Genomic DNA, 12,908 nt, shown 5'->3' with positions numbered 1-12,908 from the left:
GATGTTAAACTGAGACATCATCTGCCTTCTCCGGTGAATAAAGAAAAAAAGCGTGGCAATATTTAAAGATGAGCAAGGAATTTCTCCCAGTACTCCAGCAAACATTTATCCCTCAACCAACATCACAAAGAGATTATCTGCCAATTTGTCACATACCATTTGTGGGATCTTGCTTTACACAAATTAACTGACATGTTTACTTATAACAATGAGTACAGTTCAAATATACTTCATTGCTGTGATGCAATTTGGGACATCTAGAGGACACAAAAGAGGCTATACAAATGCAAGCTCGCTTTCTGTACTATTGAAGAAGTCCTGCATTTATATAGTGCCTTTCACAACCAATGGATGATTCAAAGCCCTTCACTTGCAATGAAGTACTTTTGAAGTGAAGACACTGTTGCAACACAGGAAACATGACAGCAATTTGTACACAGCAAACCCCTACAAACAGCAAAGTGATCATGACCGGATAATCTTTTTTTGTGATGTTGAGGAATAAATATTGGCCAGGACACCAGGGATAATTCCCCTTCTCTACTTCAAAAGAATGCCATGGGATCTCTTACATTTACCTGAGCAGGCAGATGGGATCTCGGTTTAACATCTCATCCAAAAAAAGCAACACCCTCAACAGTGCAGCACTCTCTCAGTACTACATTGTAGTGTCAGCCTTGATTTTTCTGCTCAAGCCATGGAGTGGGACATGAACCTGGAACCTTGTGACTCAGAGGTAAGGGTGCTACCAATTGAGTCACAGCTCACACTCATAAGTGTGGTGTTATACACGGATGAGATATTGAATGCGGTACCACAGGGATCAATGTTTGGACCTCTGTTGTTTCTTAGATAAATGACCTGGATGCAGAACACAATATGTTTCTTAAATCGGTAGTCAAAATCCAAATAGGAAGAGCACTGAAATGTGGCAAGGCAGTTAACAATCTGCTTCAGATTTATGTGCATTATGCAATGTAACAGACACAAAATGTAATACTTGGTGAAAAAAAAATTAGCAACATAGATATAGTATCCCTGCCAACATTTTTCCCTCAATGAACACTAAACAGATGAGCTAGTCATTTACCTCATTTATTGTTTTTCAGATGTGGTTACATATAAATTGTCTGCTGTATCCTACATAACAAAAATAATTACACTTCAAGAGTAATCCACTGCCTGTGAAGCACTTCGGGTAGTTCTGGGGACATGAAAGGAGCTTTATAAATTATTTTTTATGTAAAAGAAAACAATGCAGCGACAGCCATCTGCAGTAAACACATTTCTTAATATTGCCTGTGACAGGGTAAAAACAGTTGTTACAAGCCAAATCCTATTTACTGTTTTTAATTTGCTGGGTACTGTACAACTTCCTTTACAAAATAAGTTTAAATAGCATCACAAAAATAGTACATTTTTACTTTCTGGATGGGAAATGGAATTTGAATGTACAAAAATTAACAAAATAGTTGCTTCCTTTAAAAGGAACGTTATAACATTGTGTCTAGCTATAAACATTGTTATTTATCATTGTTGTTTCATGAGTTCTTGGGTATACATAATACTTTTAATTTTAAAATCCACTTTTAATTTTATAATCTACTTTCAGATCACCCTCAACCAACTGGCCTGACTACCATCCTGTCAGCAGGTTATGCCAGATGTATTAAGAAGCTTACTACTCTGTCCCTGATACAGGTAGAATCTGTAAAACAGGATCAGACTTTTGAAATTTATTGCACAGTACAACCCATCAAAATCACAGATGCCAGTGCCAAACAATTCCATGTCAGCGATCTGGCATCAATTCACATGCACATTGAGTGAACTCAGGATAGCTTGAGCAGCTCCATTAATCTAGCCTCAGAGTTTTCCTATGGAGAACACTGATGGGGACACTGGGGATTGAATTTTCAAGCCCCACTAAGGTCAGAAGCAGAGATGGCTGGAGCCTGAAAATTCTGGCACCGCCCAAAAGCTGGTTTCTTGACTCCGTTCCCAGTGCTGGTACTTTAGGGGAGGTGGGTTTGGGGCCTGGGATTTTCCAGATAGTCTCCAGTTTCCCCATGTAACAGGGGCAGTTTAATTTCCTGGGGGTGGGTACTCAGCAGCTGGCCAGTTTAACAGCAGTCCAGGCAAGCCTACAGGCCTTCCCTGCTGGCCTGGGTGCAGGTGCAGCCAAAGGCCACCAATGTAGAGTGATTTAGCCACGCCACCACACTGTTGGCCTGGCTGCCTTCTCTGTTTTTTATTTGATTTTTGTTTAAATTGATGGAGGATGCTTTTGTGTTGAACCACCCTCTCAATTACCTTCTGCTGCTCTCAAGCTGGAAGGCTTCTGATTGGCTCTCCAACTTTGAAAGCCTGCCCACAATTCTTATTTGGAAAGGGAATCCTGTTTCCATGACAGTTAAAGGAGTGCCCAGTCAAAATCCCAGAGCAGTCGTTTCCCCCTTGGGATGGGTTTGGGACATGTAAACAGTCCAGGCACCTGTTTCCTGCCTCCAAAGTGAAAGTTCAGCCTTGTCTCAGAATATCTGAGGTAGAAAAATTAAATCACTAAATTAACAATTGTACTGTCACAACACACAATATTTACATTATGTAATCTCTCTCCTTTAACAACAAAGAATACACCATCCCAAGATCATTATGTCACGGTACAGTTAAAGCATGGCAAAGTGTTGTTGCAGTTGCTTGATTAATTGCTGAGTGTCAACATGTTCTGGAAATGCAGCTGCTGATTTCTGTGCAGCTATATAACTGCTCTGAAGGTCTCCAACCTGGAAGAGACAAACAGATGTAGGTGTAATGTAGATCATCCATCAAGGTACCACACATTGCAAATGTGCAAAGTGGGCACCAGCAAGTATCCTAATTTTATTTTATTTCCTAAATAAAGTGTTTCTCAAGGGTTAACTCTGCATTTTTAGATTATCATCAAGTAACCAGTTTTGAGTGTATGTCATACAGTCCCCTCTGTTGGCACAAGCAAATTGCAGATTAGGTGACTACTGTGCTGAACACCTCAGATTTGAGTGATTCTGACCTGAGATTGTTGAGTGTTTTCATCTGGTTTCTGGCACTTGGACCATAGGGTTTATTTTCCATTGTTTGACAATATGTTCATAGGCTCTAATTTGAACCCTTTCCCCAAACCAAACCATGGGGTGGGGAAGGGGAGTAAAAATTATGGGTAATACTTATCTTCATCAGTCTGGCTGCCTTACTCACAGGCCCACATATTAACTGGCTCTTTTGAGCAGGAGGCCCACAAAAACAGAGAGAGATCTTTAAGTATGCAGGTCAGATTCTGCATGAGTATTTCTCTAAATTGGCAACTCTTCAAAAAGCAGAATTACCTATAATTTTTAAAGATACGTATTAATTCCATGAAAGCAAGAATTTTCACAATGTATTACTAATAATATTGGACCAAAAGGATATAAGTGTGTGAAATAAGAACAAAAGACTAACAATAAAATTAAAAACAAAACAATTTACAATCCAGTTGTTACTATATGGTTTAGAATAAAAGAACATGAGAAAGCCTAAAAAAGTCTATTGACCATCTTTGTAGAGACTACAAGTTTATTTTTCTTCCAATGTTCTTCTCTCCTAAAGTGTTTTCTCATGCTTAGATATGGTTATGAGAGCCTGCTGGTTACTTGCCCAAAAAGTGTCTTGACAGCAAGTGTCACAGCATTACATAAACATGAATTGGCACCATGGCTGAACCTAAGCCAAACCTCATCTAATGGCTACACACATGCACCTGCTAAGAAGGAGGTGGATCTCTTGCCAATTTGATTCCTCCCTAATTTAGGGGTGTTGTGGCCAACTGCAGTGCCCCTACAATGCCCTGGTCGAAATGAGCACTCCTAATACCAAGACTCTCAGCTGGGAACAAAATATTGTAAAATTGGCAATTAAATCTCTAGGTCAAGTATTTTTTTCTAAATATTGATTACCTTATCTGAAAGTGCAGCAAAGTTATAATGTGGTTCATACATATGAGGGGCCAGTGCTGCGGCTGTCTGCAGAAATCCTCGGGCCTGAAACCATCAATAAAAATTTAGATACATGGAATGAAGTAATGGTTTATTTCTAAATTATTTTTTCCTACGTACATGATATGATAACTCTGGCAGCTCACCTGTTCATGGTGACCTTTGCGCATCTCCAGGACAGCTAAATTGTTATAAGCTTCTGCATGATCATTGTTGTTGGCTAGTGCCAGTTTAAAGCACTGGTAGGCCAAATTCATATCTCCTATTCCCTAAAAACATGCAATATGATGTCCAGTTACAAATAACACACAAAGCGAGGCTCTATATCATCCACAAGAAAACAAATGATTAAAAATGCATACCTTATTTATCTCATGTCATAAACCAACTTGGAATTGCAATTCACTTTAAATAATTCAAACCATGTTTTAAAAAAAATGTGTAGGAACTCATTATTGTGTGCAGTGTAAAAACTGCAATGGACCTGGAAGGCAAATGGTCTTTTGCTCTGCTACTTTCTAATACTTTAATGCGGTAAATTAAATAAATCCGGAATAAAATCTAGCATCAGTAATGATGGTCATGAAACTACTTGATTGTTGTAAAAACCCAACTTGTTCATTGATGTCCTTTTAGGGAAAGAAATCTGCCATCTTTAACTGGTCTGGCCTATATGAGACTCCAGATTCAAAACAATGTGGTTGACTCAAAACAGCCCTCTGAACTGGCAAGCCACTCAGTTGTATTCAAGAAGACAGCTCACCACCACCTTCTCAAGAGCAATAAATGTTGGCATTGGCAGTGACGTCAACATCACAGGTCAGCTTGGCACCTGGTGAAATCTCAAAAAACTGATCTAAATCTCAATCCAATATTGCATGCCTCTGTCCCGAAGTTCTGGCGAGTTGCCGGCCTCTAATGGCCTGGCAGCTCTCAAAGAAGGGACTTCCTGTCCGAGAGGCCGAAATCTCACTTCTAATCTAGTAACAGCCAACTGGTCATTAAATGGCCACGGGTAGTCAGTGTTCCCTTGGTGGGTTCCCCCTGAATTTTCAGCCGGAGGCTGGCAGAGGGGATGAGGTGGGGGGTGCGGGTATGGCAGTTGCTAATTCCGGGGCCTCAAATAATTCAGCCGAGTGTTTCAAGTAATATGCAGGTTCCCTGTTCAGGTAAGTTGTGCCTTCCCTGACGCTAATGATTTTGCTTGGGCTATTATTCTTCAGAACTTTATGCTCCATTTGTTGGAAAGATACAGTGCTGCTTCCCACATGTTGATCCTCTGTATGAGGTTGTACTATTTTGTCCTAAAAAAAAAGGGGTGACAATTAGTGCATGGTTGTTGAAAAGGTGAGTGGAGATGTGTGTAACTTGTGCATCTGCTGAGTGCAAGTTTGTGGACTATTAAGTGAGGAAAGAATCCTGGAAGGAGTTGCTGGTTGCAAAAGTGCTGCTACACGAGAAGAAAATGATGTTAGTGTCTGTTGTGAAGAATACAAAGGAAGAGAAAGAGAGGTGTTGTACAATGCCCTTGTGACTGTATGCTGAAGACTATAATGGAGCAGAGAAATGGTTGGCAGTGTTAGGAGGAGAGGTGGACAGATGAGGTTTACTCATTTGCTGTTCTTGAGAGGTTGTTGAACCTCTTCCTCACTGAATCTACATCCTAAGGATTATGTTGATGGGCCTGACCCTCTCAGCCACCTCTGTCCAGGCCTGCTGTAGTGGGTCTGGTGATGTTCCTGCGGATGTTAAGAAACAATCTCTCCTTGCCCAGACCTCTTCCACCAATTTCTCCAGGGAGGCATCTGACAGTCTGAGGTCAGCTGTGCAACTCATTTCAGAGACACCCCACCTAGCAACAGTATAACATGTGAAAAACAGGAATGTAACCTCACTTTAAGAGGTGCATTGTTGTTTTAAATAAGCCATGGGCAGCCTGCTAGAAGTTTCACCACAAGAGTGGGCTCACTGTCCTTTTCCTGAAGCAATCAGGAAGGCAGTTACTTTAATAAATTGTATTGAAATGATGCCCAGGGGTTAAAATCATTCAGGCCTGATGCCAGCAAGGTCAAGGAACAGCAGTTTTCTTTCCCCAGGTCACCTTCCCCAACCAATGCTGACTCAGATTTAAAATCATGGATATAATAATTACTATAATATATTATGGAAATTGATAACTGACTTAATATATTTGACAAAATTAATTGAACTGCAGGTCAAAATTATCATAAGTGCATTTCAGCAGCATGCATTCAATGTATTTTTTCTAAAGTTATGATGCAAAATGATTCAGAAAATCTTCAAGGACATGTGTATGTTACACTTTCAGTAACTATTTTCAGTAACAATATTTAAGTTCTGCTGTAAATACATTAACGAGCAGTCATCTGAATATGATTTGTCTAGGATAGAAACAGAAAAGGATTGTTAATTTGGAAAAGAACAGACTTACTATTTATTTGTCAAATTAACAATTTTAAAAAATTAAGTATGGTAACTATATCACCATCATATTTATCAATTAATATTAATTTACTACTTCCATTGATCTCATTTTTTGGAACCATAATACCTTACAACTATTTATTCACCAGCTTGGCTCAAGTGGAGAATAAACACCAACACGGACTGGCTAGGTGGAGTGGCCAGTTTCTGTACTGTATATTCTATATGATTGCAAAGGAAGAAATGACAATAATTTCTGTAATGAAGTCACTACATACCACTGCTACATGGCCAAGATTGTACCATACATCAGCCACTTCCTCATCATTCACAGCCAGTGAGAGTGCTCTTTGAAATGAACTCAGAGTCATGTCATACTGTTGTGCATAAAAGCAGCAGAGCCCTAGGTTGTTGAAGAGCTGACAGTTATAAACACCCATTTGGAGAAGTCGTCTGAAGAGAAGAAAATTGTTCTTAATATAATTTTTAAAAATATCTTTGAACTCTCTCCATGCCAAATAAAAATTGCAACAAGCCCAATGTTTTAGATATTGATACTCATAGTGGATCATTCAGGCCAGCAAAACTAAGCCTGAATCCAAAATCATCTTCACCCAGTAACCCAGTTTGCACTAAGCAAGAATCACAAAGGCAAACATCATTGGAAACCTAATTAATTTCCCCATCCTAACTCTAGTTGTTTTATTAAAGTTGTTTGGGGGTCACAATCTGTAGCTAATTTATATATTAATACATCGTCTGGTCTCACCTATAGAATCGTAGTGCAATCTCTGGCTGGTCCGAATAAAAATGATTACTCCCTATGCAGGCAATGGCTTCTACATTAGTATTATCTTGTTTTAAAACATCCTTGTAATATTCAGTGGCTGATACAATGTTGTTCATTTCCTGTTGAATTCAAGAAAAACATCAATTTATTATAAAGTATCAATGCAGTATGTTTTGGAAAGATTTTCTAAATTCTTAACACAGGATAGACAAGTGATGTGCAGCACGTACATCATGTATACGAGCTATTCCTGTAAGCAGCGTAACTTCCCCTGGGAAACGATCCAGTCCTTGCTTGAAAAGGCTTAATGCTGTCAATGGCTGGTCTAAACGAATATAGACCTGTTTGAATGAATCAAGAACTATTTAAGCAGATACAAGAATTTGAATGCAACTTCCTTTATTCATTAATCTTTTCAGAATTGATCTGATAACTACTTTTAATAACATATGGGGCTAGAATGCTGTTATTAGTGATACAAATAGCACTTGTGGTTATTTATTTGTAAATGGTTAAAAAAATCTTCAGGCAAGGGACAAATATATAGTTCAAGGCGAATATTTAAAGGTCACTGTCCAAGTTGCATCATTCCATTGTTAGCTTTTCAAAATGGCATTTCAATGTCTGTCTCAGCATCAACAATCATTGAACGTCATGAAGCTGCTGTATTTGCACCATAGATACAAACTAAACTCTCAGCAGATATTTAGAGCTAGTAATTAGTAATGTAACTACCCTTTAACGAAGTGTAAGCATTAATGTCTGCCGATCTGGCACTGAAAATTAACTAATGCAAGAATGGAGTCTAAATCCTTCAAGGTTTTGAATTTTCCCCCCTTTATTTCCCTTTCTGTACCTGATTTTACTTTAAATTCACTTCCTTTACTTCATCCTCCTTCTCATTCCTTCCTGTTTATTTCCCAATCGTTAAATCTTGCTGGTTAAGGAGACAGACTCCCCATTGGTTACCCTGTTCACTCAGCTCTGAGACGTCTTGTTTCCCTCACTAGTTCACACTTTCAGCAAATTTATGGGAATTTTTTTTCAAACTGAAGGGTGAAGCAGCAAAGCTAACCAACAGCAATGTTAGATGCCCTGTTACAGCAAAATTGGGCCCTGATACGGAGAAGTGCTCTAAATATCATACAGCTGCTTACCTTTGCCAGGTAAAGAACTGTATCAACCATTTCTTGTTGTTTGAATGCAGATTTAAACTGCTTCTCTGCTTCACGATACAAACCCAATCTTTTAGGGACAGAGAATCAGACAATATAGTTTAAAAACTGTAGAAAGCTTTGAAAGTATCCATTCATTTGTCATGCTTTGTATTATATTTTCCTGTATTCAAAATGACAATGTTTTGTAGAAATTTTCATGTAACTAATGGATGCACTGCAGCTATGGATCAATGATTCCCCCATTACATAATTAATACACAAAACAGTGAACACAACAATCACATACAACATATTAGTCTTCTCTAATTAAACATAAATGTAAATCTAAGTCCATTTACCTGTAGTAACATTTTCCAATTTGTACCTTCCACCACCAATCTTTAAACTGGGAATGCTCAGTAGCTAGGGCTGCCAAATCTAAAGCCTGTTAGAAAAAAAAATCCAATTCTTACTGTAAAGCTTTACTGAGCTAATCATTGTAAAATATTTTTTAAAAGTAAGTAAACATCGATTGATTCCTCATAGTGCTGTGCACAGTGAATTATAACTCAGTGCAATCTTCAATTGAAACAGGTTTAAGGGGCAGGGGTAACTGAAACAGTGCACCAAGAAGTCATAGTTCTCATTTTAAAGGCATACATTTTATCATTTTTTTAATCTAATGTTTGATTTGATATTATTGAGTTGTTTATGTTAAAATCTTTCTTCTGTGCACACTTCTGGTCAACTTTTCCATTATAAATAGAAAATGTTGCAGCATTACCGATGGTGGGAAGGTGTAATTACAATATGAAAAGTTTACATAGACAGTTTCCATTATAAGTGTGGATGTAAGATCTTTAAAGAGTGAATATCCTATTTACCAAAAAAATACTCAAAACATAGAATATGAAAATACTATAAGTGATACTGATAGGTGTGATCAAAAGAGAAATATTTTTGAGTACTTTGTAGAATCTGTTGGGAGATTTTACCTATGTTACCTGAAGGAATCTATCCTCTTTCTGTGAAACGCAAGCGTCTTGTATGGAGGATGGAAAATTAATAATATTCTCAAGTGATAAAACCAATAATTGTGCATGGCATTTGAAAAGGGCCAACTGACTTTTTCAACTGTTCATAAATCGCAGCTAGCAAAAAATTAATAATTATAATGGCTCAGTGTTGGTTGCTGTGAGACATGGAATGATTAAAAACTGTTTATGGAGTATACAGTCTTGATTTAAGTGCAGGAACTGCATTAGACTGAAGAGTGGTAATTTCTGTTCATGATGATAATATATATTGATCTTCAATAAGAAGCTGCATACAATTGACAGTGATTGTATCCACAAGGAACAAAAATAAATTGTTTGCTTTACATAATGCAAATTTGCATTGACAGTAAGTTAGGAGGCACATTAAATTGTGTAGATGGAGTAGGAATGTACAAAATGACATAGACAGACTATGTTAGTCAGTAAAACCATGGCAGACATAGTTCCACACAGGGAAGTGCGAGGTCATCGACTTTGGATCCAAAGAAAGAAAAATCAGGATATCTTCTGTGAGAAACTAGGAGCTGTGGAAGAGTAAAGGGATTTAGGTGTCTATGTATAGTGCAGAGATCTAAAATGTAATCCAAAAAGCTAATGGAGTTTTGACTTTTTATCAAAAGTGAAACTGTAATGCTTCAGTTGTATAGAGCCTAGGTCAGATCCTAACAAGGATACTGTGTCTACTTTTAGGCATTGAACTTTGAGGAGGATGTATTGGACTTGGCACTGCAGATTTACCAGAAAGCTACCTGAACTTAAAGAGTTATATTATGAGAACGGGTTAAGTTTTGAATGTTGAGGGATAATCGAATCGAAGCATTTAAAATGATAAAGAGATTGAATACAAAGGAGCTATTTCTCTTGGGTGGGCAAATTCAGGACAAGAGGGCATGATCTCAAAATCAGAGATAAGCCATTTAGAAATTAAATTGGAAAGCAATTTTTTTCATGCAATGTGTAGTGGAAATCTGGAACTCCCTCCCCAAATGGCTGTTGATGCTGGATCAATTGAAATTTTCAAAAAAAGGGGTCAATGGATTTTTGATGGGAAGGGGTAACAAGGGACATGGAACAAAAGATAAATAACTGGAGTTAAGGTGTACATCAGCTATAACCTAACTGAAAACCAGAACAAGCTCGAGGAGCTGAATGTTCCGATGTACCTATGCAATCTATGCAGAAGGAGCTAAAGTGTAAGAGTAGTTTCGTTAAACATATACAATTATGTAACATTTTAGACCATTAGGGCAATCCTAAGCAAAGTAAAATAATCTTTCACCCTAGTGATATCACAAGACAATATAATTTGGCTTGAAATGTATAATTTATTTCAAACATGACTAGTTGTAGATGGGAGCAGAAAGTTGCAAAAGAACATTAATAGATTAAGTGGTGGAAAAACTGTGACAGATGGTGTGAAGTCATCCGCTTTGTGCCCAAGATAGATCAGTGTGTTTTATATATGGCAAGAGCTAGGAACTAAGCATGAGCAGATTTAGGATTCAAAATACAGAAATCACTAAAAGCTAGTGGAGAGGTACAAAAAATAATTTATAAGACTAATGGAATATTAGCCTTTGTCTCAAGAGGGCTGGAATGCAAAGGGATGCAAGTTATTTTACAGCTGAACAGAGCTCTGGTTTCACCACATTTGGGGTACAGCATTCAACTCTGGGAACTGCAACTCAGGAAGGATATATTGGCCTTGGAGAGGGTGCAGCACAGGTTCACCAGAATAATACTGGGGCTAATAAGATTACATTGATACTGGGGCTAAAAAGATTACATTGAGAGCAGGTTCCATACATTCAATAGACTTGTAATCCAATGAATACAGAAGTGTAAGGAGTAAGACGATTACAAGATTCGTCAGACTAAATGGAGGAGTTTCCACTGGTAGGAGTTCTCAGAACAAGGACTATCACCTTAAAATTGGAGCTAGACTGTTTAAGAGAAGCACACCTTCAAAGAAAGGGTAGTGGAAATATGGAAATCTCTCCCCCCAAAAAGCTGGTGAGTCTCGGTCAATTGAAGATTTTAAAACTGAGACTGAAGGATTTTTGTTCAAAAAGGGTATTAAGGGTTACAGAACCAGGGTGGGTAGATGGAGTTGAGCTACAGATCAGCCATGATGTAACTGAATGACAGAACAGGCTGGAGGGGCTGAATAGCCTACTCTTGTTCCTATATTAATTGTCTGCAAGTTATCCAAGAAGTCCAACTCATGGAAAAAATTAATTTTTATCTTCAAGTACATATTGCCAGAACCTGGTTTTATCAGATTGTGATGTCTGGAATTTAACAGGTGACAACTTTAATAACTGCCACATACTTCATATTTTTCATGATGGAACATTACAATTGTTATATAATGCATATTATTCCATGTTTCCATTGACTCAACACTATATATTACAGTACTCTCTAACTTGCAATATTATGCTATATATGTTCATCAACATTTTTGTTTTATTCGTTCTTGGGATTTGAGGGTTGCAGACAAGGCCAGCATTAGTTGCCAATAATAAAAACAGAAAATGCTTTAAAAACTGAGAGGTCTGGCAGCATTTGTGGAGAAACAGAGTTAATGTTGAGTCCTTTTGCCTCTTCTTCAGAGGAGTCTTTTCAGTCATACGGACACAAAACGTTAACTCTGTTTCTCTCTCCACAGATGCTGCCAGACCTGCTCAGTTTTTCCAGCATTTTTTGTTTTTATTTCACATTTCCAGCATCCACAGTATTTTGCTTTTATATTAATTGCCATCCCTAATTGCCCTTAAGCAGGTAGTGTTGAGCCACTTTATTGCAACACTGCAGCCTATGTGGTGAAGGTACACCCACAGTACTTTTTTCTGTAGTGGTTTAATACAACTGAGTGGCTTGCTAGACTGTTTGAAGCAAGAGTCAATCACACTATTGAGAGGAGATGGTGGAATAGTGATATTGTCACTGGGCTAGTAATTCCAGGGTAATGCTCTGGGGACCTGGGTTTGAATCAGATGGTGGAATTTGAACTCAATAAAAATCTGGAATTAAAAGTCTAATGATGACCATGAAACCATTGTCGATTGTTGTAAGATCCCATCTGGTTCACTAATGTCCTTGAGGGAAGGAAATCTGCCATCCTTACCTGGTCTGGCCTACACGTGACTCCAGACTCGCAGCAATGTGGTTGACTCTTAACTGCCCCCTGAACAAGCGCAATGTAGGACGGGCGATAAATACTGGCCTAGCCAGTGACCTAGCCCACTTAGCCCACATCCCACAGATGAATTTTTTTTTAAAATTGCTGTGGATCTGGAGTCCCATGTAGGCCAGACCAGGTAAAGGTGGTAGACTGCCTCTCCTGTATGACATTTGTTAATGTCCTTCATCAACAAAGGACAGACAAAAATCTGGTAGTTTCATGATCATTATTAATATCAGTAGAATTTCTCTGATTACA

The 12,908-nt window shown here is 38.2% G+C and overlaps 1 protein-coding gene across 4 annotated transcripts in view; it reads right to left on the bottom strand.

The window, feature by feature from the left end:
• Positions 1-1,081: 1,081 nt before the first annotated feature.
• The window catches only part of ttc8 (tetratricopeptide repeat domain 8), a 37,261-nt gene continuing 25,434 nt past the window's right edge, over positions 1,082-12,908 (bottom strand). For all 4 annotated transcript variants that reach the window (XM_041215078.1, XM_041215076.1, XM_041215077.1 and 1 more), the window contains 8 exons: positions 8,765-8,850; positions 8,406-8,493; positions 7,479-7,589; positions 7,228-7,367; positions 6,737-6,911; positions 4,160-4,282; positions 3,975-4,058; positions 1,082-2,786 (listed from right to left, as the gene is read on the bottom strand). In XM_041215078.1, the coding sequence (XP_041071012.1) occupies positions 2,670-2,786; positions 3,975-4,058; positions 4,160-4,282; positions 6,737-6,911; positions 7,228-7,367; positions 7,479-7,589; positions 8,406-8,493; positions 8,765-8,850 (924 nt within the window). In that variant the 3' untranslated portion in view covers positions 1,082-2,669. The remainder of the gene's footprint in view (positions 2,787-3,974; positions 4,059-4,159; positions 4,283-6,736; positions 6,912-7,227; positions 7,368-7,478; positions 7,590-8,405; positions 8,494-8,764; positions 8,851-12,908) is intronic.

This window comes from Carcharodon carcharias, chromosome 20, assembly GCF_017639515.1.
Source record: "Carcharodon carcharias isolate sCarCar2 chromosome 20, sCarCar2.pri, whole genome shotgun sequence".
NCBI lineage: Eukaryota > Metazoa > Chordata > Chondrichthyes > Lamniformes > Lamnidae > Carcharodon > Carcharodon carcharias.
This window is presented reverse-complemented; position numbering and strand designations above follow the sequence as displayed.